Source organism: Camelus ferus, chromosome 22, assembly GCF_009834535.1.
Source record: "Camelus ferus isolate YT-003-E chromosome 22, BCGSAC_Cfer_1.0, whole genome shotgun sequence".
Lineage (NCBI taxonomy): Eukaryota > Metazoa > Chordata > Mammalia > Artiodactyla > Camelidae > Camelus > Camelus ferus.
In genome coordinates this window covers 17,967,736-17,995,427 of record NC_045717.1, presented here as the reverse complement: position 1 = coordinate 17,995,427, position 27,692 = coordinate 17,967,736, and the positions used below count along the sequence as shown (strand labels likewise).

Genomic DNA, 27,692 nt, shown 5'->3' with positions numbered 1-27,692 from the left:
CAATTTATCAAGCTATATGACTTGTGCATCTTGTTTTACTTAAAAGTATGTTACAGCTGACTTTCTGATATTAAGGAATTGTCCATTTCTTTAGTTTAACAATGGCACTTTTAAGAGTCCATATCCTTCAGAGAAATATGCTGAAATATTAAGAAATTAATTGATCGGATGACCAGGATGTGTTTCACCATAATTCAGATGGCAGAAAGGGAGGAGGGCACAGAGGGGTTATAGCTGAAGAGTTTGGACATGAGTTTATAACTGATGAGTAGATGACAGTTCATTTTACTCTTCTACTTTTGTATGGTTGGAATGCTCCATGATAAAATCTTTTAACTCCTCCAAAAACAGGGCTTATGCGGAACTTGCTGCCACATAGGACAAGGATCATGATGCATTGAGAAACTACCTATATGAAGCACATAACTCTGATTAATGTGCACTCCAGCTGTGGGGCTCATATCAGTGTCAGGGATGCCTGCCTGCCGGTCCTCCAAACTAAGGCAGGGCCCCAGGACACATCTCCTGGATCCTATAGCTTCCTTCTTGGCATGTACCACACCCATATTTTACCCTCATTTGATGACTTCATTAACATTCAATATTCTGCCTCCAAAAGAGAGGCAGTAGAATTGCTTAAAGGGTGTGCTCACAAGTTTTAGGAAAAGATCCCTCCGTGGCAAGAACGGCATTCAACCTTTCAAGGACCAACACAGCTATCACCTTACGACTGTGGGTGGGGAGGGGGCTCCCACTTTACAAGTGCTGCTTGTATAGTTATTTTTTAACATCCAGCTGGTTATCACTTTTTTTTTTTAAACTAATTTATAAAAAGTTTAAAGAAAAGGTGCCTTTGGGTCAACTCTCATGCCAAGAGGTGCCTCCCCACTTTCAAAGTCTCAGACATGCCCACCCACAGTGTGGGTTAGACTTAAGTAGTAGAGGCCTTCTCTCCACCAGGCAAGACGTTTGTCCTGATCTCACACGAGCAGAAAAGCCAAGTGTGCCAGCCAAGACCACTCTTTTGGGCGTGTTATCACAGCTTGTTAGCCCCTCCTTCCCAGCCAGGGGCACGGTGGGGGGCCGAGGATAATAGGTTGGGGCAGAGGAGGCCCCTGCCCCATGAGGTCATTCCCACTTTCCAGCCCTTGGCCATTTAAGTGAAAATGATGAGCTGAAAAACCACATGCAATAAACAAGAAGGAGCAGCCAACAAAATCTCTTAAAATCTCAGAAATGTTCAATAAACATTTGCAGAACGAGAAAATAAATAACATTGAAAAGGAGCCAGCAGCTCTCTTTTTCCCCTCCTGTTAGTCATGTTCAGGCTGCATGTATCTCCAGATAAGTCACATGTCTTGAAGGCAGGCCGGTCCCAGCTCTCTGAAGGCTCCCAGCAGCTGTGTACTTCACCCTCCCCCAGCGAGTCCCCCACACCCTCGCTGGACAGCTCCTGCCCTCGGAGAGCCCTTCCGGCCTCAATCACTTCTTAATCCTGGCTCCCTTCCCAGACCAGCTGCCCAGGGCCCTGGTTCCTCTCCTCAGCTCACAGGAACTGCTTCACCAGCTGGCCAGGGCCCCCTACCAGCCATGGCATCGAGGGCCAACAGCTGAGAACGTGGGCTCATCCCCAGACAGGTCTGGTGGGCTTGGCGGCCAACGGGAAAACCCAGGGCTTCCAGGGGCTTTTTGGCGGAGGCAGCTCTATCCCAGCCCTGGCTGCCAGACAGACAGTGCCAGCCTGTCCACTCGACAGAAAAACACACGCTGGCCGCCTGCCCCGGGGTGTTTCCAGAAGAGAAATTTAATCTAATTTACATACTTCTAGGTACATTGATAACCAAAATGTGGCCACTGAAAAAAGTTAAAAGGTCAATCAGCTCCCGGTTTCTAGCTGGCCCAGGACTGCAAAATAAAAAGATCCACGTTCCTTATTCTCTACACAAAACGCGTTTTTAAAAAAGTGAAAGGTCTAGGGAGCTATACATAGAAAGCAACAGTGAAAAGAAGGAAGGGGATGGGGGTGGGGGAGGAGAGTCCCACCCCCGCCCCCTCCCAGGCCCCGGAGCCCCCGAGGCTCTGGGGGGCCTTGACATGGCAGGAGGCAGCTGTCAGCTCTGAGCTCTTCCCTACAGGGAAGGCCCCTCTTGGGGGGGCGGCCAACAAGGATTTCCGTGGCATTGTGGGCTCAGTGGGGTGCTCCCAGGCCCTGGCAGCGGGCCACATAGGGAGCGTGCCTTCCCCTGAGCAAGCACCGTGGCATGACGTGGTCGTCGTTCGACTCGGGAACTGAAGGGCTGGGGCAGATTCCCGGGTCTCACGAAGTACGTGAGTGCGTGCATGCGTGCGTGCGTGTGTGACAGGATATTCACAGGGACAGGAGGGGACCCTGGGGCTTTGCAAATGGCCACAGATGGCAAACATAGCCCTGCCTGGCTGCTAGACGTGGGAGAGCGCTGGCCATCCTCCCCTGTGAACAGATCGGCTGCCACCAGAGACCTGGCTGCTGCCCCTGCTGAACCGGGTGGGCAGGTGGGTGTGGGCTGAAGGAAGATGCCCTGTGTGTGGCCCCAGAGTCCTCGGGCTAGGGAAAGGGTGGCTAGCTGGCTTCCGGTGCCCCGGCTGTAGTGTGCCCGGCCCCTGAAAGGTGCCGGTTTGAGGTTTTGGCTTGCTCCTTTGGAAACGGAAAAGAAAGAGGGAGGAGAGGGAGGAGGAAGAGGAGAAAGAGGTGGCACGAGAGGGGATCTGGAATGCTTTTGTGTTAGGGTGCCTCTGTCGCCGCTGTCTGTGCCTGCGGGGCCTGAGGCTCCTCAGGCGGAGGGTCCACTTTGGAGAAATTCATCTCTAGGATGTGCCGCTGTAAGTGCCGCACCCACTCCTCCTGGATGGAGAGGGGCCCCTGGAATTCCACCTCACAGAACCTGTGTTGGGGAACAGAGAGAGAGGGGGTGGCCACTGCAGTGAGGAGAGGCAGAAGCGTAGCCCTGGCCCCGCCCTGAGCATCAGGCACACCTGCTGCTATTCAACGTGAACAGAGCAAGCCCAGGGTTTGAGGGAAGGGGGACCCAGAAGCTAGATGCTCCCCCATGTACGGCTTCCTCTATCCATCATGGGGTCATGGTAGGGTCCCCTGGAGGCCTCTGGCTCTATGCTTAGGGCAGTCTGCTGGCTCAGGTGCTGGGTATAAGCACCTCTACCATTAACTTCAGTTATGTGCTCTGAGACGTGAGAGAACACAGAGAAGCAGATCCTATCCCACCAGGCCCCAGGACAGCAGGACAGGAGTCAGGGAAAGGGGCGTTTGGGCACTAACTCCTAACTTCCACCCACCCTAGTCATGTACCCAATTTACCAGCTCCCTGCCCTCTCAGTCCCAAGGGAGGCCTCACAGGATAGGGGCCAGAACCCAAGCTCATGGTTCCAGAGACTTGGGTTTGAATCCTACTTCTGACTTGGCCTGTGTGGCCTGAGGCAGGTACCTCACATCTCAGACTCTCAGTTTCCTGGTCTCTGAAATATGCATGAACTTTGGTAAGAATGAACTAAGACCTATTTTTTTCTTAATGAGGCAGACACTTGCCAAGTGCATACCATGCGCCAGGCATAGTTAAAGTGCTTTATAAATATTTAACTCTTTTAATCCTTGTAACAAATCTATTAGGTAGGTCTGTTATCAACCCCATTTTATAGGTGGGAATACTGAGGCATGGAGCAGTAAGTCCTTGCTTGAGGTCACCAAGCTGGTGTCAGAGCTGGCAATTGAACCCAGGTCTTGCTGGCTACAAAGCTCAGGGTCTTGGCCCAAAGCTCTGAGGTGCTGCTGTCTGTGAGGAGCCCTTAGCCCAGGTCCAGTCACACTCAGGACAGCCCTTGAGGCTACATCTCTTGCCTCCACCAGCCCCTGTCCTGTTCAGAGGCTCTGGACAGCCAAGCCCTAGGCAGGTGGTCGCCTTCCCTCCCTCCCCTGGGGGTTCCGTACCTGCACTTGAGGGTGTAGATGTTGCCAACAAACTTGACAAGTGATGTCTGGGGGGGCCGGGGCACCAGGGAGGGGACGGGCCGGACCCGGGGCGGAGGTTGCCGCACCTCCTCCAGCTTCTGCTGTAGGTCATTGGCCTCCTCACTGCCCCGGGCCGCAGAGGTGTCTGGAGGGCGGGCTTGCCGGCGCTCAAATTCTGTGGTAGGGAAAGGTAAGAGGAACAGGAGGTAAGCTAGAGGGCAAGGCCCCTGAGGAAGTTCCTGCCTCAGCAAGCAAGGGACAGATGCTGTGGGGAATTTTAAGTCAGGGAAGCTGGTGACTGGACACCTCCTGGACATTGGGGACAGGTGGGATGGAGGATGGATGAGTGAATGGGACAGCAGCTGGGAAAGTGGCTTAAGGGCAGATGCGCGGCAGAGAACCCAGGGGGCAGCCGGGTGGGCCCTGGCAGGTGCCTGCTGCCCTCATGACCCTCCTCCACCAGCACTCACTGTTGATGTTCTGCCGCTGGTGCTCTTCAGCCTTCACAGTGCCTGGCGGGCTGGCTGCCAGAGGCCGCTCACCACTGTCAGCTGCCCGGCCAGCCTCAGGCCCTGGCTCACCCCCAGCACTGCGGCCCACCACGGCCAGGCCCCCAGGTGCCAGCCCCAGGGGCGGCCGCTTGTCGCCATCGCGGCCATGGCCGGCACTGCGAAACTTCTTGGTGAAGGGACGGCCGCCCTGGATGTAGCTGCGGTAGGCGCCCACCTTCTGGGGCCGGTGCTTGATCCACTCACTCAGTGTCTCGATGGGTGAGCCGTTCACGCACCACTCGGTCACGCCGAACTGCCGTAGGTGAGCCCGTGCGTGACTGGCCAGGGCCTTGCGGTTTTCGAAGTAAAGGCCACACAGCTCGCAGCAGGCCTCAGTGGCTGCAGGCAGAGGGGGTGCTGCTGAGCCCCAGCCCGTAGGGAGCAAAGGTACCCAGAAGGCGCTGCCCAGGTCGGGAGCCAGTCCCGCCTCCCACTGGGGCCTTGACCCCCGCTGGGGGTTAAGTGTGTGCACGGCATTGCCCAGTCCTACAGGCCCTGGCAGATGCCCTCCCGGGACCCTGCCACCCGCTGCTTACAGGAGTGGGAGGTCTTCTCATGGAGGGTCTTTGCCTTGAAGGGCAGTTCAGTCTGGATGTAGGTCTTGGCCTTGACCTCTGCTGGGAGGAGGCGGTCCTCCTGCAGGGGCCTCTTGGCTGCCACTGAGCTCAAATAGCCGGTGGCTGAAGGCTTGGCACCAGTGATGGGTGCCAGGCTGAGCTCGCGGGGAACCTGGGCTGGCCCAGCTCCTGGTTTGCCCGGCCGGCCAGCCATTGGCGCCAGTGGCAGGGGTGCCTGCATGGGCCCAGGGGCCACCGTGGGGGGCCCATCCTCAGCCAAGGCAGGGGCCAGGTCTCCGGCTGGTGGTTCCTTCTTGATGAGGCATGGCTTGGACTTCTTCTTGAGGATCTCCCGCAGCGTGTCGATGGGTGAGCCGTTGACAGACCACTCGGTCACGCCCATCTGCCGCAGGTGGGAACGGGCATGGCTCGACAAGCCCTTTCGGTTCTCGAAAAACTCGCCACAGAACTCACAGCGGATGTCACGCACTGGCTCTGCCCGGGATGCTGCAGGGGGTCCGGGGAGGGGAGAAGGAGGCGGTGGCTGTGGCAGGAAGCCTCTAAGCTCAAGGTCAGTGTTAAGTGCCCATCTGTTCCATCTACGCAGCCCCAGACCTGAATGACCTGCTCCTTCATCTGCCTCCAGAGGCCCTTGTGTACATCATACAGCCCTTCTGCTTGTTCTGTCACCTCAAATTCTAGCTGGCTTCATGATGACTCACTGTGATATAGTGAAGTATTGAGGAGCAAGGGCTGCCCAGATCCTGGGCTCAGATGTAAGCTTGGCTGTGACCCCGTGTGATGCTGGGCCACTTCCCCTGAGACTCAGTTTCCTCCTCTGCAAAATGGAGATGAAAACCACCTCCCCATGTTACTGGGGTGGAAGTAGGGGTCCCTAAAGTGGGAGCAGTTCAAAGCATGTGATACAGAGCAGACATGATATGCATATAAGCATTAAGGCAGAGGCTTGGACCATCCTCACCTGCTCAGCACACAGCAGCTCAGCCAGCCTGAGCAGGATGAACATAGAAACAGTTCAGGAAGGAAGTGAGTGATGAGGATGTTACAACTACTGCATACACAGGGCTCTGTTTAAGTGTTAAAGCTAAGTTCAGAAAACTGTGCAGAGCTGGGACCATGCTGATCTCCATCTTCCAAAAGAGGAAACTGCCTAAGGTCAGTTTCTAGACTGTGGAGCAGCTGAGACCTTAACTCCAACTTAACTCCAAATATTAAGCACTTAGTGACCACGAATATCAGGAAGACACAGTTCAGACACCCATCACCAGCACCTATACTCCTGCCCATGGCAGACATCACCAATTGATCCCTGCAGTCTTTCTCCCTAGGAATCCAGATGGTAGCCACTACCAATCAAAGATGGCACAGACAGAATTTTTTTGCTGCTGCCAAATGACACAGTTCTGCCCCACAGGAATGAAGAATCATCAAGAAGCAGCTCAGTTGGGGGTCTACGTAGCAGGAACCCACAGCTAGCCCCCTGTCTACTGGACCTGTGTACCTCCCTTCTGTTTCAACCCTGGGGGCTCTGGGTACCCATGAGGGGAGTTAAGGGTAAGACCCCTGAGACCTCTTCTCCCTGTCCTGCCCCAGGGTTACACTTACACAGGTTCAGGGGGGTCATGTCTTCCCGAGGTGCCACCCAGGGACCCTCGGATGGGTGTGGCTCCCCATGAAGGGCCCCCGGCAGCATCTCCCGTTTGATCTCCACCCGCATTTGTTCAGGCTTCAGCTTCTTGGGCAGGGAGGGTGAGGAGAGGCCTGAGAACATCTTCCGGGCCGTGGGAGGAGGAGAGGCAGTTGGTGAGTGGCCCAGGGGGCTGCCTGGTGGTGGCGGCAACTTCTTGGCCAGGGGTGAGAGGTGAAGGTCCGCGGGACTGCGGGTTTCCAGCGAGCTGCCAGGACCTCCGCTGCCCACCACCTTGGCCAGGGCTTTGGGACTAGGCCCTGATGGGTTTGGGGGTCCGCCAGGCCGGGACTGGGTCCGTCTCTTGAGGATCTCCCGCAGCGTGTCGATGGGCGAGCCATTGACGTACCACTCGGTCACGCCCATTTGCCGCAGGTGAGAGCGTGCATGGCTCGACAGGCCCTTTCGGTTCTCGAAGAACTCGCCACAGAACTCGCAGCGGATGTCACGTGCTGGCTCTGGGCCCGAGGCTGCAGCAGGAGAAAGGGGCAATTAGGACTGTGGGCACCATTAGCATCGTCACCTGCGGGTCTCCTGGACGGCTATGCGTGGCTAGAAGCATGTCCAGGGGCTGGGGCGGTGGCAGGGGGCAGGTGCAAGTGAGGGAACTGAGAAGTGGGGCAGGGGCCATACACCTGGCAGGAGCAAAGGGAGGATCCAGAGAGCACGTGGGCCCTCGGTTCTGGCGGAGGAGGACAGAACCAAGACTCCACAGCTCTGTGGATCCCGACAAGGATGAGGGCAGGAAGTGGCAGCCCTGCCATCCAGACCAGGGGCAACTCTGGGCACCTTCCACACCAAAAGGCAGCACCCCACCCTTGGCCTTCGTTCTCAGGGCAGGTCTGTCAAGGAGGTCAAAGGCCAAGAGAGTAGACCTAGCAGCTGACTGCCAACAGATCTCTGGGCAGAACCGGTCCACTGCTAAGGGCCCCTGTCCACTCCCTGCCCCAGCAGGGAGGGATTAGGGAGGGGGCTGTGACCCCCCCCTGGGAGGGGCACCAGGGCCCGCAGGGAGGAGGGGGCGGCTGAAGCGAGAACCTACAGAGGTTGAGAGGAGACGGCTCCACATCAGAGGCCCAGAAAATGCCAGCGGCTGCGGCGGCTGAGAGGTCCTGCTTCCCCCAGGGGCTGGCCATACCCGCGGCCTTCAGCTTGGCCTTCTTGGCCGGCGGTTGTGGGGGGAGCAAGGAGAGGGCCGCAGAGGCGGGAGGAGGCCGCCCCAGCTGGGCCAGCACGCGGCGCCTGGGTGGGAGGCGGGTCTGGACGCCGTCCCTCCTGATGAGCCCGTGGAGCACGTCTATGGGGGATCCCTTGGCGTCCGGGTCGCTGACGCCCAGATGGCGCAGGTGGGCACGGGCGTGGCTGGACAGGCCCTTGCGGGTCTCAAACCAGGCACCGCACAGCTGGCAGTCCAGCTCTCTGCCCCCGTCACTATCTAAAGCTGCGGAGACAAAACACAGGGGGGCGTTCACGGCCACCACCTTGGCCAGCCCTGAGGGACTGAGGCGGGAGAGCCTGGTGCGATTCTCAGCTGCCCAGGCTGGCTGAGGTCCAAGACTTGCGCCACATTTTTATTTTAAGAGGCTTTGGGAAGCAGGAAGCCCTGTACGCTGCATCTTGGCATCAAGGTGAGTGTAGGGAATTTAAGGATGTGGGGTACAGAGGCAGTGGCCAAATTCCAGTGGAACAATCTGATCCTCCCTGGCCCTCTTCCCAGAGATTCCAGCTACAGGAGATGTGCAGGGTGGGTGAGGGGTGCAAAGCAGGGGCCCACCGGCTGCCAAGCATCATACAGCCAAGGGCACACCTGCTCAGGGCCCTGCTCCTGGGAGCACAGCAGTGGAAGCAGCTTCATTGGAATATGAGGTGCAACTGGGGTGCTCTGTTGGGCAGGGGGCCAGACCCTAGGCTCACCCCCAACTCTAATGCCCACAAATGTGTGGGAAGGCCTGACTTCCTAAGGGATGTCCTAGTTAAATCTGCTCACCATGCCTGGGAGTTTCTTTCCAAACCCTTCTTTGCCATTCTCACAGGCAGCCTAGGAGGTATGGCTCCACCCCTGGGCACAGAGGTACCTCTGCACAGGTTGGCCAGGATGTGAAGATGGGGCTAACCATGGGGCCTCCTGTCAGGTAGACCACTTCTCTACCTGCAGGATCCAAGATGCCCCACAGGAGCCCTGGTTACCTTCACTGTCCCAACCCGTAGGCCCAGAGAAGGCCAAAAGCTGCCCCTAAGAGGCGAGGATGACCCTGGCAGGCTCAGTAGCCACAGCCAGCCTTCTGGGGGAAGAACAGTGAAGTGGAGTGGGAGACAGATGATAAATATGCAGCGTGGCCGGCCCAACGGAGATGCAGCACCTTGATCGACACTCTAACCCAGCTGACCCAGGACGCAGGTGCTGCGGTCCCCACTGCCCCAACCCTGAGCCCCATAGCCCAAGCTGAATTCAAGTCCCTCCTGGCACCAGGACCTCCCTCGGCTCCCAGGACCCACACTCACTGAGGTTCAGGGGCCCCTCATCCTCAGACTGGGGCCACTGTGCCTTTGGGGAGGCCGGCCGGGGGCTCAGGGATAGCTGGGGGCTCTTGTCCTCAGGATTCTTGGGGGTAGGGGAGCCCGCCAGGGCCAGTGATGCCTTCTTGAGGAGTGGGGAGCTGGGCGGGTGGGCAAGGCCCTTGGTTGAGAAGCCGGGAGGAGACTTGATGGCCTTGTTGACAGCAGGGGCATCAAGGGGCTTGGCCAGGGCAAGCAGGCCGGGTCTCGGGGCCCCAGCGACCACTTCCTTCGGTGAGCTGGACTTCTTAGTCAGGCCTGGGGGCAGCCCAAGGGGTGTGTCGGGCAGGCCCTTCTGCTTCACAAGCTCGTAGAGGAGGTCGATGGGAGCGCCGCTGCTCTCCGACTCAGCCACCCCCAGCTGCCGCAGGTGGGAGCGCGCGTGGCTGGACAGGCCCTTGCGTGTCTCGAAGCAGGCACCGCAGACCTCACAGGTGGTCAGGCTCTGGGCTAGAGGGCGAGACGGAGGCCAGGAGAGCCAGCTGTGAGGCCAAGCAGGCTCTGCTCTCCCACTTCTCCTCCCCTGGGGCCCCACCCACTCAGGCTTTCTGCAAGTGTTTTGCTTCCATCAACCCCCTCCTACCCTTAAAATGACCCTAATGAAGGTCATTTTGCAAATAATGTCCAGTTTGCAAATAAGGAAACTGAGCCACAGAATGGGGAAGAGTTGTGCCAAGGGCACACAGCAGGAGGCAGAGCCCTTCTGTGGACCAGCCAGTGGAGTGCCTTTCGGAACTCTAGTGTACAAGGGTGTCCTGGCAACAGGTTCACACAGATGCTGATCTGCCAGACACACACTTCAAAGAGCTAAAGCCTAGCCACCCTCTGCAGCTTAACTCATGCCTCAAATGCTAGGTTAGAGGTCCCAGCCAAGGTCTCTGTGGAGCCCTGCCTGTGTGCTTCTCTGCCTCCCAACTCCCCAACTTCAATGACCCCAAGGACGTGGGCCAAGTCTGTTTCACATCTCTCACATCCCTAGGGTCCAGCACAGTGCCTGTCACCACTCAGTAATGACCTGAGAATCAACGCACAGACAAGGCAGTTGCATGCAAAAGATCACACAGCTATGGACAGTCAAAGTCATCAAATGAACTGGGTCTGGGTGTGAGCTCTTGATGACCATGCCCACTGATTCTCTGGATGCCCCTTCCTTGACCAAGGCTCAAGGCAATGGCATGCCTGGGGCAGCAAAAGCTCAAGAGAGAAGACAGCTGGGTGTCTCCTTGGTGCCTTGGGATGCCAAAGTGAAAGCTGTGGCCAATCTAGAGCCCTGTCATTAACCCCCCCGGGCCCAAGAGCTCCCTGAGTGTGTGGCCAGCCTGACCAGCATCCCTGCCACCTGCACCACTCACCCTTGAGGTCTGGCAGCTCCTGCTTACTGCTATGAGGAACCTCTGTAACCACTTTGCTGCTCAGCCGATTGGCCACCTGCTCCAGGGGCCCAGGGACAGGCAGGCTCTTCTTGGGGAGCGGGGGGGAGCCCAAGTCCATGGCCACCATTGCGTTTTCCTCAGAACCCAGGCCTGTGAGGTTGGGAAGACAGGCTCAGCCCAGGCAAGGTGTGGGCTGTCCACCTCTTCAAGGACTGAGGGCAGGGGCACAGTGGTAGTGATGGGAGCCTTCTTCCTCATCCTTGGTGCCTGCTCTCACTTTGGGATGCAGCTCACCCCATGAAAGCTGAGGCTCCATCCATAACCCCGAGCACCAATGTGACGCAGGGATGTCGAGGCTGCCAACTGACAGCGGACACTAGGAACAGCTTCCACCTACCAGAACACAGACAGGTCAGGGGACGCAGTGCTAGTCTGAGCCAAGACTCCAATTTTAGCAGCTCTCAGAGACAATATCTCTCTGGGCAGAATTTGTGGAAGAGAGCAACTGTCAGTCTTGGGGGGCGAGTAGGCGGCAGTCAGAAGGGGAATTCAGTAAGACAAGGCCAGGGTCAGAGGCCAGAGAGGCAATGCAGAGGCAGGGAGCCCAGGACAGGAAGGAGGCTCCATGGGACTTGTGGGGAATCTCTACCAGACAAGACAGCTGGCGCTGGGGCTGCAGGGATAAGTGGGGACCCCGGGGTGGTCTTATCACAAGCTGAGTCCCAGGTTGGGTAATGTAAGAACTGGGAGCCTGGACCAGCAGGGACCTAAATGGAGACAGAAAGAATGGGAATCACAGAACTTTATAGGAAGTTTCTGACGCATCCATCAGATCAGGAAGCTTCTCTGGGTGAAGTGTATATGAAAACAGGGAATCAAAAGTGGGTTTTCATGGTCTAACTCTTTAGAGAAAGGGGCCTGAGAGGCCTGTTGAACCCCAGGTTTAGCGTTCGGAGCATGGAGAGAGCTCTGAGGATGAAGGAACTGTGTGTCAGATAGGGGCCTTAGAGGAGCTTAGTGTTATGAGTAGGGGGCCAGGCAGGTCCTTGGCTCAGTTTGAGTCCTACAGAGGCAAGAAGAAGGCAAGCTGAGGTGGGAAGGCACTGGGGCCTGGGACACCGAGGACTTTGTCAAAGTATCCGGGTGGAGGGGGCGCGTCTGACAGATGGGGTAGGGACCGTGTCAGAGCTGAAGTGACTTGGAGTGGGTTTCCGCGCGGGAGGGACCGGGACTGTGGCAAGAGACAATCCAGGAGCTCCAAAAGGTTTAGGGGGCATCTGTCAGATGGGGTAAGGGTCTCGTGAGGCGGCGGCGGAGTGTGTTTCTGCTTCCCGGGACCCTGCAAGCCGCGACAGGAGGCCCAGGGTCCCCGCTACTGGAGGGCCTTGGGGGGAGGGGAAGTCCCGGAGACTGGACGGCGGGAGTCGGGGACGGCGGCGGCGGCAGGGGGCAGGCGGGATGCCGACTTTGCCCTCCCCGAACCCTCCCCGGCGCGGGTTCTTACCCGGCGCGGGCGCGGGCCCGGGCCCCGGCTCCGGCTCGGCCTTGGGCCCGTCCCGCGGCGGCGGCGGCGGCGGCGGGGGTGGGGGCGGCGGCGGCGGCGCGGGAAGAGCCGCGGGGCCCGGGCTCGGGGGGCTGGGCTGGGGCGCCCCCGCGGGCGCGCGCTCCCGGGCGCCCCCCGCGCGCGGCCCCGCCGCCGCCTTGCTCTCCGCTTTTGTCACTCGGCACTGGGCGGTGGAGGCGGCCATCTTGGCTCCGGCGCACGCGGGGCGGCCGCCCCAGGCGGGAGCAGCCGAACGCCGAGCGCTACTGCCGCCGAGCCCGCTCAGCTCCGCCCCGCCCCTCGGGGCGCGCTCAGGGCGGCCGGCGGAGCGCCGAGCACCGCGAACGAAACCCTTGTCACGGCCCGGCAGGCGGGGAACTCGCGGACGCACGCATGCATGCAGTGCTCCAAGAGGTCGCCAACTACCGCCCCAGCCTGGGCCTCGGCAGGCAGGGACGCTCTCCCCTCCACCCCTGATATCCCTAAGACGATGATGGGAATCCTCCGGCTACACTCCTCCGCCTTAATAGCTCCTGGAGCCCGATGGGCGGAGCTAGGACCTGCCCCGGGACCCCGTTCAACTCCCTTCCTTGGAAGTCTCCCTTCCGCGTCGGGAATCCTGGAACACATTTGATCCCCAACCACGAGGATCCCCCAACATCATCCCGGTATTCAGCTGTTCCCCGACGGCGCTGTCCCGCAATACTACGGAACTCCCTACAAGGCCAGTACCACATTTCAAGCACAACATGCTTCTCCCTCCCCAACACTAAACCGACTGCCCCCAGCTGTTCCCTGACAGCTGGGTGGGGCCAGCATCTGACCGTTGCAGCGCCTCTAACCTGGCACCCGTTCCCTACCGCCCACTTAGGGAGGTGTGGGAGAGGCTTCTAAGGATAGCCATGCAGGGTCTGTGCTGAGACTTAGCCCTAATCTTCGGCATCTTTCCTCAAGGCAAGGCTTCCAGGATTTTTTCAACCACTCCTTAACGCCCTTGTTCCAGAAGTGTTCACTGAAAAACTGATCATAGCTTCCCCACCAAGGGCAGGGCAAGTGCAGTACCAGGCTGACTCCTTATGCCCCAATGATTTGGCCAGCTCCCTCAGCACTAACTGGGAGCTGGCACACGGGTCTTCTAGTGGAAACAGCTAAGCCAGAGCTGAACCTGGCTGCTGGGTGCATGCTGCCATCCCTGGGTTGCCTGGCCCAGGTGCCAAGTAAAGGGTGTAAGCCTGACATTCAGGCCTCTGCTGGAGTGACACAGAAAGCAGGGGGCAGGGTTGGAGCTACAAACTGCTACCTGTGCCCCCAGCCATCTTCAGAGCAAGCGCCATCTCCCAGACACCAGTGGGATACCACAAACCTAGCCAGGTGTGTGAGCTGAATGCCCAGGGGACAGCCTTCAGCAGAGGCAAGAAGCCTAAGGTCATGTCCCCACTCTGCGTCTCCCCAAAGTGTGACTTCAACCAACCACTATCCTCCCTCTGTGCTTCAGTCTCCTCCTCTTCCCTTTGCATACCCTCAAGTGCCCTTCACTGGTAAGGAAGCTTGTGGATAGGTCCAGCAAAGCCCAGAGTACAGATCTAAGTAGGACCCTGCAAACTCCGGGTAGGAGAAACAGAGAAGGAAGCCTCAGCCCCAAGCATCCCTTGGACAATTCCCCCTGTTCAGGCAACTTCTCCATTCCTCAGAATCCACCGTCTCCTCACTGCTTTGAGTTTTCTACTTTGAGGTTCCGTAAAGTCTCCCACAAAGTCAGGCTTTATAAGGCTGGGTCCTTCACCTTTCCCTCCACAGTGTCCAGCTCCTTCACCAAAATTTTATTTCTTGATTTCCCAAGCCATCCTCCCCTGTAGAGACCACCAAACATGGTGTTCAGAAGTCTAGCTCTGTTGCTCTGTGGCTGTGGCAAAGCAGATGACCCACAGTTTCCTTATCCGTAAAACAGGAACACAACAATCCTTAGCACCGTGGAATTGTTTTGAGGTGTAAGTGCGATGAAACCTGAGTACACAGCAAGCACTAACTTATGGGTGGGGTTATCAATGTTGCTGGACAAATCGAAAATCTAGAATGTAGACTCTGGATCTGCACTATCCAATGGGATCACCACTAACCTTGTACTAGCTGCATTTCAAGTGCTCAACAGCCATACGTGGCCAGCGGTGACCCTGTAGGACTGTACTGTTATCTAAAGAACATTTCCATCATCTCAGAAAGTCCCACCAGACAGTGCTGCTCTAGATAAAACACATCATTAAGAGCAAGGATTCTGGAGCCTAACTTTCCTGGGCTTTCAAATCCCAACTCAACATGCTTCCGGCTGTATGACCTCAGACATGTTAAACTCTCTGTGCCTCAGTTTCCTAATCTGTAAAATGGGGATAATAACATTATTGTGAGGATGTAAATGAGTCTGTTGTTTGTAAAGTGCTCAGAACAGTATCTGGCTCCTAATAAAAGTTCAATAAGCCTATGTTAAAATCACCATCAGGCAGGGTGAGGAGGAACTATCTCTGAAAGGAGCCTTGGCCCAGCCCCGAGTAAAACAGAAATGACCCCTAAGTGGCAGGACAGTTGTCAACCTACTTTGTAAAGTGTCTTGAAACACTTGCAGGAAAGCAGAGTGGTTGCCCGCCCCCGACTCCTCCATCCCTCTGGGCCCCCGGAAAGGGTCAGGGCTCCAGCCTGGCCTGCCCCTTCTCCCCTTACCATCTCCGTAGGCTGGCCCAGGGTCCTCAGCCCAGGTAGGTGGGAAGGGCACTGGAAGAGGTAAGCGGGGCCGGCGGGAGGTCAGGAAGCCACTGGGCGGCATCCCGGGCTCACGGCACAGGGGGCTGGGGGGCCGCTCGGTGGCTGAGGTGGCCAGCAGCTCTTGCAGGATGTTGATGGGTGAGACAGTGAGCTCCCAGTTGGTGATACCAAAATCCCGCAGGTGGGCCCGGGCGTGGCTGGAGAGGCCAGCCCGAGTGTCAAAGCCAGCCCCGCAGAAGTCACAGCGCATCAGGCTGAAGGTGCCCGGGTCGAAGTTAGCCACTGTGGAGAGAGAGGACATGGACCGCCTGGGTGAGGGGTGACTCTCCAGCCCCAGCTCTCCCTGTTCCTGGGGCTGCTCACCCTCAGCACATCACACAGCCAGTGCTGTTCCTTACCTGGATGCCTCCCTTGCCCTTGGCCTGCATCAGCTCACTCCATGAAGCCTTCTCTGTCTGACCTTCCAGTTTTCTCCCCTCACACAGTTCAAAGCATCAGGGACCCCATCCTCAGAAATACCTCTCCAGTGTGGATTTGCAATTATCTGGGTGACTGTTTGGTGAATACGTTTCTTTTGTCTAGAGCTCATGTCTATTTTTGCTCACGATCACCCCAGTGTTATAAATTAAATCTTTGCTGAATGAAGAAAAGGACAAACAGATGAGATGCCTTCCTCTGGGAGTCTGCTGAGACCACCCCCTCTTCCCCAGGCAGAGTCAGGGACCTTCTCTCGGCTTCCCCAGATCCCTGGTTCCCCGAGCTTCCCCCATCACAGCCCTGGTCACTTAACATTGTAATTCCCTCATTTTGTGGCTGTCTGCCCCCCTGCCCATTCCTCACAGTGTACACATACACACGCTCTCAAACACCATACCAGCACTTCCCCAAGTGGGCTCCATGTCTGCTAGCCTCAGAACCACCCAGGGCACTTGTGTTGGAAACAGACCTCTGGAATCAGAACCTTGGTGCCGGGAATCTGCATACCTCACAGGGGTTCTGAAGCCGGCCAGGGCCCCACCACCTCTGCTCCTGGGCTGTGTACCCCAGGAGAGCAGGAACGGCTGTTCTGCTCTCTGTTGTCTTCCCAAGTGCTCAGAACAGAGGGGACCTCGCTCAGTAAATATTTGTTGAAGGAAGGAATCAATGAAATTCCCTGCTTGGGGCTGAATCCTCTGCCCACACTCCTTCCTCCAGCTGTTGGAAGGGCCAGGGCATTGGGGTGTCCCCACACCTCCTCCGATGCAGTGGCTTTTGCTGCAGCTCCCAGACCTTCTGGGAGGAGAGGCCCTAATTTCACCCTGCTTGGCACTACAGGAAGATTCAGAGTGGGGGCTGGCTGGTTCAGAACTCAGCTGCCCAGCTGTGCATCTCCCAGGCCTCAGAGGGAGGTGGGTGCCAGAGCGAAGCTGCCCTACCTTTTTTCTTCTTCTTCTGGAAGGAGAACCTGCGCTCGATGGCTTTCACCTCCTCGGCGGAGATGAAGTGCCGCACATTGTAGCTGACGCCCACGCGGTTCAGGTGGCCTCGCACATGGTTGGCCAAGCCGATGCCATTGTGGAAGCGATCGGGGCAGTAGGGGCATTTCCGCTCCACATGCTTCAGTGCTACGGCTGGGTCCCCATCCAGGAATGGGTCCAGCCCCAGAGGGCCACCCAGCGGTGTGTCCAGGAGCAGGAAGTCCAGGGGGTGGGCACCCCCCAGCCCCAGCTCCTCGGGCTGCAGCCTTGGGGGGGCCCTGGCTGCCGCAGCCATGACCTGCGGGCTGAGCTTCGCCACCAGCACGACAGGCACCATCCCACAGAGCTGCTGCTGCTGCGCCCATGAGGCCTCGGCTGTCTGCAGGGCTTCTCGGAATGTCTGTTTCAACTCCAGGGCTGACTGTGGGATGAGGCCGGGGGTGGCTGGCAGTGGAAAGACCCCACTTTCGGGGGAAAAGTCCATTTCTGAGGCTAGAGGTATGTCCTCCTCCTCATCCTCTTCGCTCCAAGGGTGCCTCTGGTCCCCTGGTTGGGCTGGGAGCCCCTGCAGGTAGATGGCACTCTTGCTTCTCCTGGGCTGTAAGGAGTAGGGGGCAGATGCTAGTGGCGAGGGAAAGGCTGGCCTCCCCAGGGGCCTCTGGCCTGAGCTGTGTGGGAGTGGCTTTGACAGTGGGAAATCCCTCATGCCCAGCTGCTGGCAGCCTGGGCCAAAGGCCAGGCTGGGGTCGTATCCAGCAGGATTCCCCCGCCACATGGGGGCCAAGAGCGGCTCAGCTTTGCCAAAGTCGTCCTCGGTGGCATCAGGGAAGGGGGTGTAAGCATCCTGGCTGGTGCCCGGCCTGCTGGCAGGGTCCTCCTCGAAATCCTCACCATCCTCCTCCCAGTGGGGATGGGCATGCACGAGCCGCATGTGCTCCCTGAGCAGGCTCTCGCTGGGCGTGGGGAAGCCACAGAAAACGCAGGCACTGAGGCCCGAGGAGTCTCCATAGGGCTGATAGGTGAGGGAGGCGGCATTGGGGCCTGGGCTGCCAGCCCTGCTGCTGCCCCCAAAGGGCTCCTTGGCAGCCTGGCGCTGAGGCTCGCGCACGTGCAGCTTGGCATGCTGCACGAAGGCCTTGGAGGAACTGGTGCCAAAGACACACTTGGGGCACTGCAGCCGTGCCTCCCGGCCCTCGTCGCCTGGGACCTGCTTCAGCTTCTGGATCTCCTCGATAATCTTCTCCCGGGAGGCCTGGTGCAGCTGCCGGTGCTGCTCAAGGGCACCAGGGTCAGCGAAGGCCCAGCCACACTCGCCACAGGCCAGCGGGGCCAAATCAGCTGGGGGCTCCTGGCCCGGGGCTCGGCGGTGCTGGCTCATATGCTCCAGAAGGTGCTCCTTCTGCTTGAAGTAGATGCTGCACTCAATGCATGGGAACACAGCTGGCTCCTCGTCCTCATCCTCGTCTGGGCTGGCCACCCCCTCAGCCACCTCCTCCAGCAGCTCACACAGATAGGGCCTCGTCCGGACAGGGGGCAGCAGTGGCTGCAGCCGCTCCACAGATGCCTCTGAGTTCACCGTCCAGGTCTGCGTGGCCACCTCTGAGGCCGACCTGGGCAGGCTCCACTCGGAAGGCTGGGCAAGCCCCTCCAGGTCTACCAGGTGCTCTCTGGTGTCCACCACTGGCACATCCAACGTCTTCGTGGTATCTTCCACTGGCATGAGCACCGTCCTGAAGGAGGTGAGGGGTGGCGGCTGGGGTGGCAGGTCCAGGTGCAGCCCTGCGTCCTGGAGTGGGGCCTGCTCGTCTGCGTCTTGGAGCCAGTCGAACCTGGGGCGGCCCCGGGGGACCTTCTCCAAGAGCTTCGATTCACCCTGGTGGTACAAGAACCTTCTAGAGCCCTCGAGCTCAGTGTGGGGCTTCACAGTTCTTATAATGACCGAGTCCTCGAATCTCCGCTCAGATGGGATGCCCTCCCTGGCCTCTTGAACCAGAGGGTGCTCCCAGGGCCCCCGGCCATCGGGGGGGCCAGGGAAGTGGCCCAGGAGATGGGGTGGTGGGGAGCCCGGCTGGAAGTCCAGGCTGCCTCCATCCCAGCAGCTGCAAGGAAGTGCCAATGGGGACAGGTTAGCCATGGCCTCAGTTTCCTTTCCTCGGGCAGGGGAGGGGGTCCCAGGCAGTCTGAGACAGGCTCCAGAGACCCAGCCCAAGGGCACCACATTAGATGGACTGAGTGTGGGGATGTGGGTGGGAGGTCGGGGGAGTCCATGTGGGCCCTTCCAGAGTAATTGGGTCAAAAACTAGATTCAGGTCCCAGGATGCACCTGTGCATGTAGTCTTGCCTTGCTGCATTGTGGGAGAGTGTGTAGAGACCACAGCAGGGGTCACAAGTAGCGTTCCCAAGTCTGGTGGGACAGTCAACTCTCATCTGTCCCCTGGGAGGGTCCAAGGCTCTGACCTGTGCTCCAGGCTGCTTTCCTGTCTTGGACCTCCCCAAATTGAGGTGATTTAGTTCACTTAGTTTCATCTTCCCAGCAAATCTGGTGGAACTGCCACATAAACAACTCAAGGGAATGTACCTTTCTCCCAGCATCTCCCCACTAGGAAGGGCAGAGTCAGGAGAGGTGCAAAGTCCCTGTTCAGCCTGGGCCCCAGTGACCCCGACCTGCTTTAGGGGTGAGGGGAGGCGAGGCAACCTCACTGAGCCTCAGTTTTTCAATACTAAAAATGGGGATGAGTCCCAAGAACCAGGGGTTTTCGTGCCCTCCTGCGATGACTAAGGAGCTTTCTCATACCCGTAATCAAAGACAAGTTAATACACTGCAGGTGCTTATTTACGTGATCGCAACCTTGACCCTTCAAACGGGGGCCTTGATCCAGTGAAGGGTAGGGTAAAGATGACACAACTCAGTGCTGGGAAATGCTTCACTTGGCCTGATGCCTGGCTCCCAGTAAGCCCGTGACCAGTGTGGGTTCTTATTATGACTGTTCTTGATCAATCTCCCTCATTTTCAAGTTCTTGCCTCCATGAGGGGCAATGGATCATGCCCATGAAACAGATGTGGAAAGGGGTTCCGCTGAGAGGCCAAGTGGAAATCACGGGGTTACCTCTTTTAGCTCCATCAGTGACGTGCAATACTAACAGACCATTCCCCCAGGGCTATGGCAAAGATTCAGTGGGGTAAACCTGTGCTGAGATTCTTGTACACAGCAAGTGTTAAATAACTGAGAGCTGTTAATAATCCCAATATGGATGTTATTACATATTATCACCCGCCAAGCCATTTAATAAAAGGTTGTTGCCACCAGCACTGCTGTTGATTCCTGCTCCAGCTCAGCATCCCTTGAGTTCCTCAAGACAAGATTGTGAGATGCATCTTAGGAACTCCATTTTACAGATGAGGAAACTGAGACTCAGAGAGGCTGAACAGTATTCTAAGGGTCACCTGGCAGAGACAGGACTCCAAGGGTCCAACCTCTGGGTTCCTGGCCCCTGGCCCTGCTCCTGGCAGGGATAATGAGAGTTGACTGTCTGTGTTCATCCCAGTCCTCCCTCCACCCCCTGCAAACACCCAGGGGCTTGCCTGCAGGGAGCCACCTCCTCCTGCCTGGCCTCCTGATTCCCTCCTGTCCCCTTCTCACTCCTGGGGGCTTCTCTTGGGCCTAGGCATGTCCTGCTTGCCCCCCTGCCCTCCCTGAGGTCAGGGCCAGCGTGGCACTCACCAGCTGCTGATCCGATGGGTGGCGGAGGTGGCACGGGGGAGGGCTTCGCTGAGGCCGGGATGGGGTTGCCCATCTGCAACAGAGAGGGGAGACCCTGAGGGGCTGGGGCCCTTCACAGCACCCCAACTCTGGGAGCCCTACCGGGCTCCTTGGAAGGGCCCGGCCGGCTCCCCCCACCTCTCCCCTGAGAGGCCTTTGGCCTCTGTGCTCCTGAGCCCTGAAAGGGGTTTCTTTGGAGGAATCCCCTTTAGCTTTCTTAGGGGACTACCAGGGCTTGCTGCCTTCAACCCACCTCTCTTTGCTCCCACCTGGCAGCCAGGATGATTTTTTAAAAAGTCACATCCTGGTAAAAACTCACCTGGCTTCTTATCATACCTACAATAAAAACCAGATTCCCAACCACCACCTACCAGGCCCTGCAAGGTCAAACCTCTGCAGGTCTTTCCAGCCTCACTTCCCTCTCCTCCTTGCCTCTCACTCACTCTTCCCAGACTCCTTGTGAAGTCTCAAGCCCACCTAACTCTTTCTGGCCTCAGGGCCTTTGCACTGGCTATTCCCACTGCCTGAGAACCCTTCCCTGGTTACCTGCTAAATTGAGCCCCTAGGATTTGGATTTTCTTTCTCATTACTCCCTCTCTTCCTTCCTTCCTTCCTTCCTTCCTTCCTTCCTTCCTTCCTTCCTTCCTCTCTTTCTCTTTCTTCTTTTTCTTTTCTTTCTTCTTTTTCTTTCTTTCCTTCCTTTCTTTTTTCCTTAGCACTCTGAAATTGCCCATGTTCCCTGCCAGCACATAAGCCCTCTGGGGCCTCATTCACTGAAGCATCTCCTCGTCTGGCACATGGCAGGTGTTCAACCAATGCCTGACAGATGAAGGGTGAGGGGCCCTTTAGCCTGAGCTGCAGAGGGCCCATCCCTGTCTTCCAGACCCCCTTCCAGGCCTCCATCCTAGAATCACATCCCCTCCTAGGAATCCTCACACAGATAGAGCCAACTCTCCATTATCCGCCTGTGGAGCCAACGCCTGGAGCGACCACAGGAATCCTGGCCTGCACCTCCTCTGCCTGCTGCACCCGCCTGACTCAGGCGAGCATGCCAATCAGGGCACAGGCCAATTGCTTGGGCCAAGGTTAACATACTGGGGGAACTTGTGCCCCATCCAGAGCCCAACAGATGCAATTGCTGGATTAGCTTCAATTTGAGGATGGTCCAGAAAGAGGGCTAGTGCTGGGGTGAGGTCTTTTTCAAATCCCTTAATGTCCAATTGGCTCAGGAAATTAAGAGCTAACTGTCAGGGGCCAAAGAACTCAGAGCTGGTGAGAATAGGGGGTGAGGGGGGTCCATAAAAATGTGATCACTGCCAAGCGTCTTTCTTCTGAGCCTGAGAGAAGGGTTGTGACTGTCGTGTGGCCTCCCGAATTGAGTGTGGTGATAGTTGGGGGACAGAAGTTTGCATCATCTAGAACAGTTTTTCAACCTTGGTGCTACTCACATTTGGGGCTGAATCATTCTCTACAGTGGGGGGCATCCAGTGCCTTGTAGGATGTTCAACAGCATCCCGGGCCTCCGCCCACCAGATGCCAGTAGCCAACACCCCACCCCACCCCGTCCGCTGTCCCTGCAATCATGACAACCAAAAATGTCTCCAGACATTGCCAAAGTGTCCATTGGGGCAGAATCATCTCCATTTGAGAAGGCTTAGGGTAGACTGATGGGGAGGAATGCCAGGTCAGGTGTGCGCTTGGATGCAAGGGCCAATGTCAGGGTGGGAGGATGGAGTGGACTGAGTATTGGAGAGGGTGTGAGGGTTGGGAAAGCAAGGCCTGGACCAGGTAAGGGAGCGAGACCCCAAGAAATGGGTCTCTGGAGAACACAAGAATCACAGACGTGAGCTTCTCGGGAGAGGGCAGCCAGTTCACTGGCAACAAGCCCCAGCACAGCCTAGAGGCGCGAGTCTGAGGGTATGGGTGTCCTGATTCTGAGATTCTGGGACCCCAAGCTCCTGAGATTCCAAGTGTCCCAGATTCGATGATTCTGCGATTGCTGTTGTCTAAGAATTCCGCGAGCCAGGGGGCCGTATTGGCCTCTTTGTTTGAGCGGCTCCAGCGAGGCTCCTATTTTTAGTGGCAGCGACTTTGGAGGAAGCAGGCCAAGCAGGGCCCTGCATCCGAGACACTTGGGGGCTGGGGGCTCTTCCAGGGGCCTCCTCAGCCTGTAGGGTCCAGAAGTTCCTATGGGTCAGACAAGGTGCCTTGGATGGAGCCCTTGGCAGTGGCTGTGCCAGGCGGCCCTCATTGACTCCTGCCATTTGGGGTCCACAGAAGGTTTGAAAATGAGAGACGGAAAATGAGAAGGGCGTCCATGAGCAGCTTGAACCCCAAGCCAGGTGGCTTGGCAGAGTAGCCAAGAACCTAGACACAGGAGTCAGAGAGATCCGAGTTCAAGGTCAAGCAGGAATCCAAAGGGCATGCCTTTCCCGCTCTAAGCCTGTCTCTTCCTCCATATAATGGGAACAGCCACTGCCCCACGTTCGTGGGGCCAGCAACAGGTGCCAAGGAAGATCACACAGTAAATGCTTGATCCAGAGAGTCGGCGGTGGGGGGAAAGAAGGGAGGTGGGAGTGCCACCAGGGGTAGGGGGTGGGTAGGGGTTCAGGGCTGGCTCAGAGATGTCCCAGGCTGGAAGCTGGAGGCTTGACAGACAGCCTCAGGCCCACTCACTCCATGCTTTGATTTCCTTCTCAGCCTGGGGCCCCATGAGGGCAGAAATGGTGCATTGTTCATCCCCTAGCCCTCTGGTCCCAATGCCAGGCATGCATCAGACTTTTCATCAATGCACGGGGACCGTCTCAGCCCCCCAAGCTTTGGGTGCATACAGGAGGCCAACCAGAGAGGCCAAACCCTTGGGCAGGGGGCTGCAGGGAGGCTGTGGGGACTCCAGGCCAACAGCTATGATGGAGGACAGAGGAGGCAGTGGATGCATCCAAGTCTAGATGGAGGAATTTGGAGGTAGCCCCTCCAGGGTTGCCCTTGGGGGGCCCCAAGGGCTAGGTGGGGATGAGAGAGGGCCCAGGCTTCGGGCGGAACAGCAGCCCCAGAGGCTGTGCCTATTTATAGGCATCACAAGACTCCTAGGGCAGGTGCCTGCTTCGGGGAAGGCGGGGGGAACAGGCCAAGAGGGCAGCGGGGGAGACACTGTGTCCAAAGCCCAGGCCCTCCTCCAACTTCCAGGCTGTGACCCTATGCCAAGTCAAGCCACTCTCACTCCATGCCCCCATTGCTCAGGGATGTCATTAAGGGTGGGTCTGGCCCCTCTTGGCAGCCATTCCCTTCCTCCCCAGACACATGTACTGGACCCTGGTTGATTCCCCAGGGGGAGTGAGGATATACCTACCCACCTACCTACCTTCTCCCTCTCTCCAGACCTGGGACTTCTGCCAGGTAGAGTAGAGTGGCCAATGCCTCAGGACCAGATCCAGAGAGGGCCCCAGGACCCAGAGCCTGTTCCCCAGGGCTCCCACAAAGTCAAGGTCCTGGGCCTGTCCTGGCCAGTCTCATGGCCTGGAACATGGTCCTGCCAATCTCTGGGCCTTGGTTACTAACAGTTTGGAGAAGAGGATTGCTAAGGTTCTCTGAGCGCTGATACTCTGCCCTCAAGGGTCTCACCCTGCCATCCCCCAGCATGACACTTTCAGGTGCCACCAGTCACCTCCACATCATTGCATGTGTGGAGCCCCTGCCTAGATGCCCCCTGCCCTTTTTGCTTGACTCACTGTTCCTCATCCGGAACTCCTGGATGTCCCCCAGCCTGGGCTTCCCCCATGGAAGCCCCAGCAACTGTGGCGTAACACCTAATGGGTGGTCTGTCTTTCTGACCCCAGATGGTGGGGTCCAGTGAGTGCGGGGATGGTATGCTTGGTCACTGGCTGCACACCAGTGCCCTGCCTGGAGGATGTGCTCTGTAAATATCTGAGCATCATCAGCATTGCTAAGGGTGAGCTGGGGCAGGTGAAGGATAGTTTGACACAGTGTGGTGGTTAAGGACAACGGCTATCAAGCCAGGTTACTGCCTAGCTGTGGGCCCTTGGACAACTTAATTAACCCTTTTGGGTCTGAGTTTCCCCATCTCTAACCCAGGATAATAATAATCGGTTCTTTTGAGAATGACAAAGATGATCACATAAAGGGCTTGGTGTGTAGGAAACCCCTGACAAGGTGCTTGGAAGTTCCTGGAAACCAAGGCCTAGAGGGTTTGGAGAGATAAAGGGAGCCATGTAGTACATCATCCTGTACTGCACCCACCACTCTCCAGGTAAGCCAGGCTCCTCCTCACCACAGGGCCTTTGCACCTGCTGTTCCCGCCAGCGGGCTTGCCCTTCCCACCATTCATTCCACACTCCACTCAAATTCCACCCCCTCAGGGAGGATTTCCCAGGTCCCCCAGGCACAGTCCTGGCACTCTGTTTAATACCTTCACAGCATTTGTCACTTCCTGCCCATAGGTTATTTATGTAGTTGCTTATTGTCTATCTCCCCTACTAGAATGTCAGGTCCCTGAGGGCAGGGACTTTCACTGTTTTTGTTTACAGCTGAATCCCCAGCGCCTAGAATAGAGCCTGGCACACAGTAGTTACTGAGTAGTTAATAACAAATATTAAGGTGGGGACAATGTGAAGGGCTGGCTGTCATCCCTGACTACCCAGCCACTAGAGGGCACAAGTGGTTTTGGCCCATGTCTCAGGAGCAGGACTCACCAAGACAGTGCAGCAAGAGGGAGCTGGGATAGTAGACTGATGGGAATGGGGCATGCCTGGGGAACAAGTGGGCTCAGGGAAGGGAGCTCGGAGTGCTAAGCTGGGCACCTGGACCCAATTAGGATGCTCAGAGAAGGAAGTCAGGTAGACCTGAGTCAAGTCCCAGTTCTTTGCCACACACTGGGGGGCCTTGGTCAGCTCAATGTCTCCCTGAACCTCTGTCTTCACCACTGTAAAATGAGAAAGTAAGCGGAATGCAAAGACAAGCCTCTGGACCCAGGCAGAATCAGAATTCCAACTCAGCCCCTGCCGGGCTGGGTGGCTTGGCCCTCCCAGAGCCTCAGGGACCTAGCTGGATGCTCCCCCAGGGTCACAGGGCCCGCCTTCTTACCGGAAATGCCACCTCTGCCATCCAGAATGTCTCGAGGGCCCTCCTTGGTGACAGGCAGGTAATGGGTAGAACGGAAGATGCAACCTTCCCCCTCAGCAACCTCAGCCCCACCTTCAATGTCCTCCCTTGGCGCTGGACCAGGCAGTCTCTCGGGGCCTCGAGGACGATCTGGGGCGGCCAGGCCGCCTGCCAGGGGCCCATCCATAGATGCTCTCTGCTTGGCTCCACTCAGTTGCTGGCCTGGCTCAGCGAGGCATTATAAGTCTGGGGGCAGAGAGACAGGTGCTTAGGGGAGGTAGGAAAGGGACTCTGCCTCAGTTTCTCCTTCGTTGAAGCCCCAGTCCTTACCCTTGTGGCTCAGTGCCTCAGTTTACCTCCCAGCCCAGGTGAGTAAGTATATGGTGCTAAGGCCCTATCCTCACACATTGTATCCCAACGGCCCCTAACTTCAGCATGCCTCAGTCTCCTCATCTTTACACAGATCCTGTGCTGCCTCAGTTTACCACATTTTACAACAAGCACACGCAGCCACCTTGTTTTCTTGCAGCATTGATTCTATCACTTCTCCTAGATGCCTCCCTTCATTCATACACTGCTGCACTTTCCCCAGTTGTGCCCTCACTTCCATGCACATGCATATCCGGTGCGCATGCCTCAGCACGAATCCCGGCCACTTCTACACTCTGATCCTATACTTGGTCTCAAGTCCCCCCATCATTACCCCTGCACTTTTCTCTCTTCAGTTGCCCATATCAGTTACCCCTGCACTTTTCTCACACTCTAACCCTCTCCCCACACACAACCTTAGGGTTCTCCAGCACTAATCCCTTCCTCCTCATACACAGCCTCAACTGACCCCAGCACATTAACCCCTCCGCTTCACCCCAACATTACCCCTCATGCATACTCAACCCATCCCACCCTCCCAAGATCTCTCTAGTCTGCGGGCAAAAGGGAAGGATGGGGCTCCTGGTCCAGAAATGAGGACCCTGGGGAGGCTGTGGGGGTGGGGGCTGTCTTCTCCACCTATAAATACCTTCAAGGTAACGCAGAAAGTGAAGGGCAGGAATGAGGCGCCCTCCCCAGGGAATCGGTGGGGAGGCCGAGCCCAGGCAACCGGGGCGGGGCCGGGGCTCCAGGCCTGGCTGCAGGCGCTGCCCTCGGGGGCCTGGGGGCTCCCAGGGGGTCCTTCTGTGGACTGGCCGTTGTGGTGGGGGTCTCTGCCTAGGCCCCGAGGAAGCACCTGCATGTGTCCACCGGGTGGGCACTGCCCGCGGTGAACGGGCGGGACCGCAACTTCGGAGCACTTTGGCAGCGTGGGGAGGGGGGCTCCCTCCTAGACGCCCCCCGGGGGTCGCAGGGGTGGTAGCGGCGCCGCGCCAGGGCACCTCTTGGGGCGCCAGGGTCCAGAAGATGCGCCCTCAGCCCGTGCACCTCGGGGCGGGAGACCCCGCGGGACACGCCGAGGCAGGGGGGACACCTGCCCCAAGACCCCCGCTCCTCCCCCACAACCTGTGCGGCCCCGCCCCCGACCAGGCCCCGCCCCTGCAGGCCCCGCCCCCGCCCCCCGCCCCGGGGGGTCTCGCCTGGCCCGGCCCGGCCCGGGTCTCCCCCTCCCCGCGCCGGCTCCGCCCCGCCCGCGAGCTCCCCAGGCCGGGCCGGGCCTCACCGGGGAGGCGGCGCCGCCGGCTGGGCGCCGGGGCTCGGAGCTTCTCTCTTTGGTGCGGCCGTCGCTACCGCTACTGCCCTTGCCGCTCCCGGTGCCGGTGCCGCGGCCTCCGCAGCCGCCGCCGCCTCCACCGCTCGGGGGACATTGTCCCTTTAAATCGCTCCCCCCGCCGCCCCGCCCCCCCGGCGCGCCGCCGTGACCTCAGCGCGACAGCCCCGCCGCGCCGCCATGATGGGGAGGTCCGGGGAGCCAACCCCCCCACCCCCCACCCCCCAGCGCCGCCCCAGTGGGGGGGCAGCAAGTAGGCGCGCCGCCATGTTGGAAGTGGCCTGGCCGGTCACCCTTAAAGGGCCCGCGCTGCCTGAGTGTCCCTGGAGAGGCTCTGTTACCATGACAACACTCTTGTCCTCCTGCCCCCAATGACTCTTCATCACCTTACTGGTGTTTCCCACGCTAAACCCGCTGGTAGCACCAGAAGAGTGGGGAAGGTACAGAGAAGTTCCTCCACGGGTCATTTACAGGTCATTGTGAGGACTCCAGTCGGCCAGTCCTTAGCCTTCAGTCCCCTGCCCCAGTCAGCTACTTTCCAACCACAAGCTCATTCCCTCCTTCCCTATCATCCACATTGGACTTTAGTACCTCTCTGCCCCTAGAGCTGCCCTA

General features: G+C 58.0%; 1 protein-coding gene across 8 annotated transcripts; it reads right to left on the bottom strand.

Moving 5' to 3' along the window:
* Nucleotides 1-1,250: 1,250 nt before the first annotated feature.
* WIZ (WIZ zinc finger) lies at nt 1,251-27,187 on the bottom strand. 8 transcript variants are annotated; one of them, XM_032465393.1, is made up of 13 exons: nt 27,030-27,187; nt 25,361-25,624; nt 20,222-20,294; nt 16,458-18,598; nt 15,001-15,324; nt 10,725-10,895; nt 9,319-9,822; nt 7,859-8,257; nt 6,735-7,286; nt 5,088-5,615; nt 4,471-4,890; nt 3,980-4,175; nt 1,251-2,921 (listed from the first exon to the last, which is right to left on the bottom strand). In XM_032465393.1, exons 2-13 carry the CDS (start codon nt 25,563-25,565, stop codon nt 2,762-2,764), a joined length of 5,673 nt encoding a protein of 1,890 aa, XP_032321284.1. In that variant the 5' UTR covers nt 25,566-25,624; nt 27,030-27,187; the 3' UTR covers nt 1,251-2,761. The 8 variants fall into 8 exon arrangements, with proteins under 8 accessions (XP_032321284.1, XP_032321287.1, XP_032321285.1 ...); XM_032465396.1 differs by lacking the exon at nt 7,859-8,257; XM_032465394.1 differs by lacking the exon at nt 10,725-10,895.
* Nucleotides 27,188-27,692: the final 505 nt, after the last annotated feature.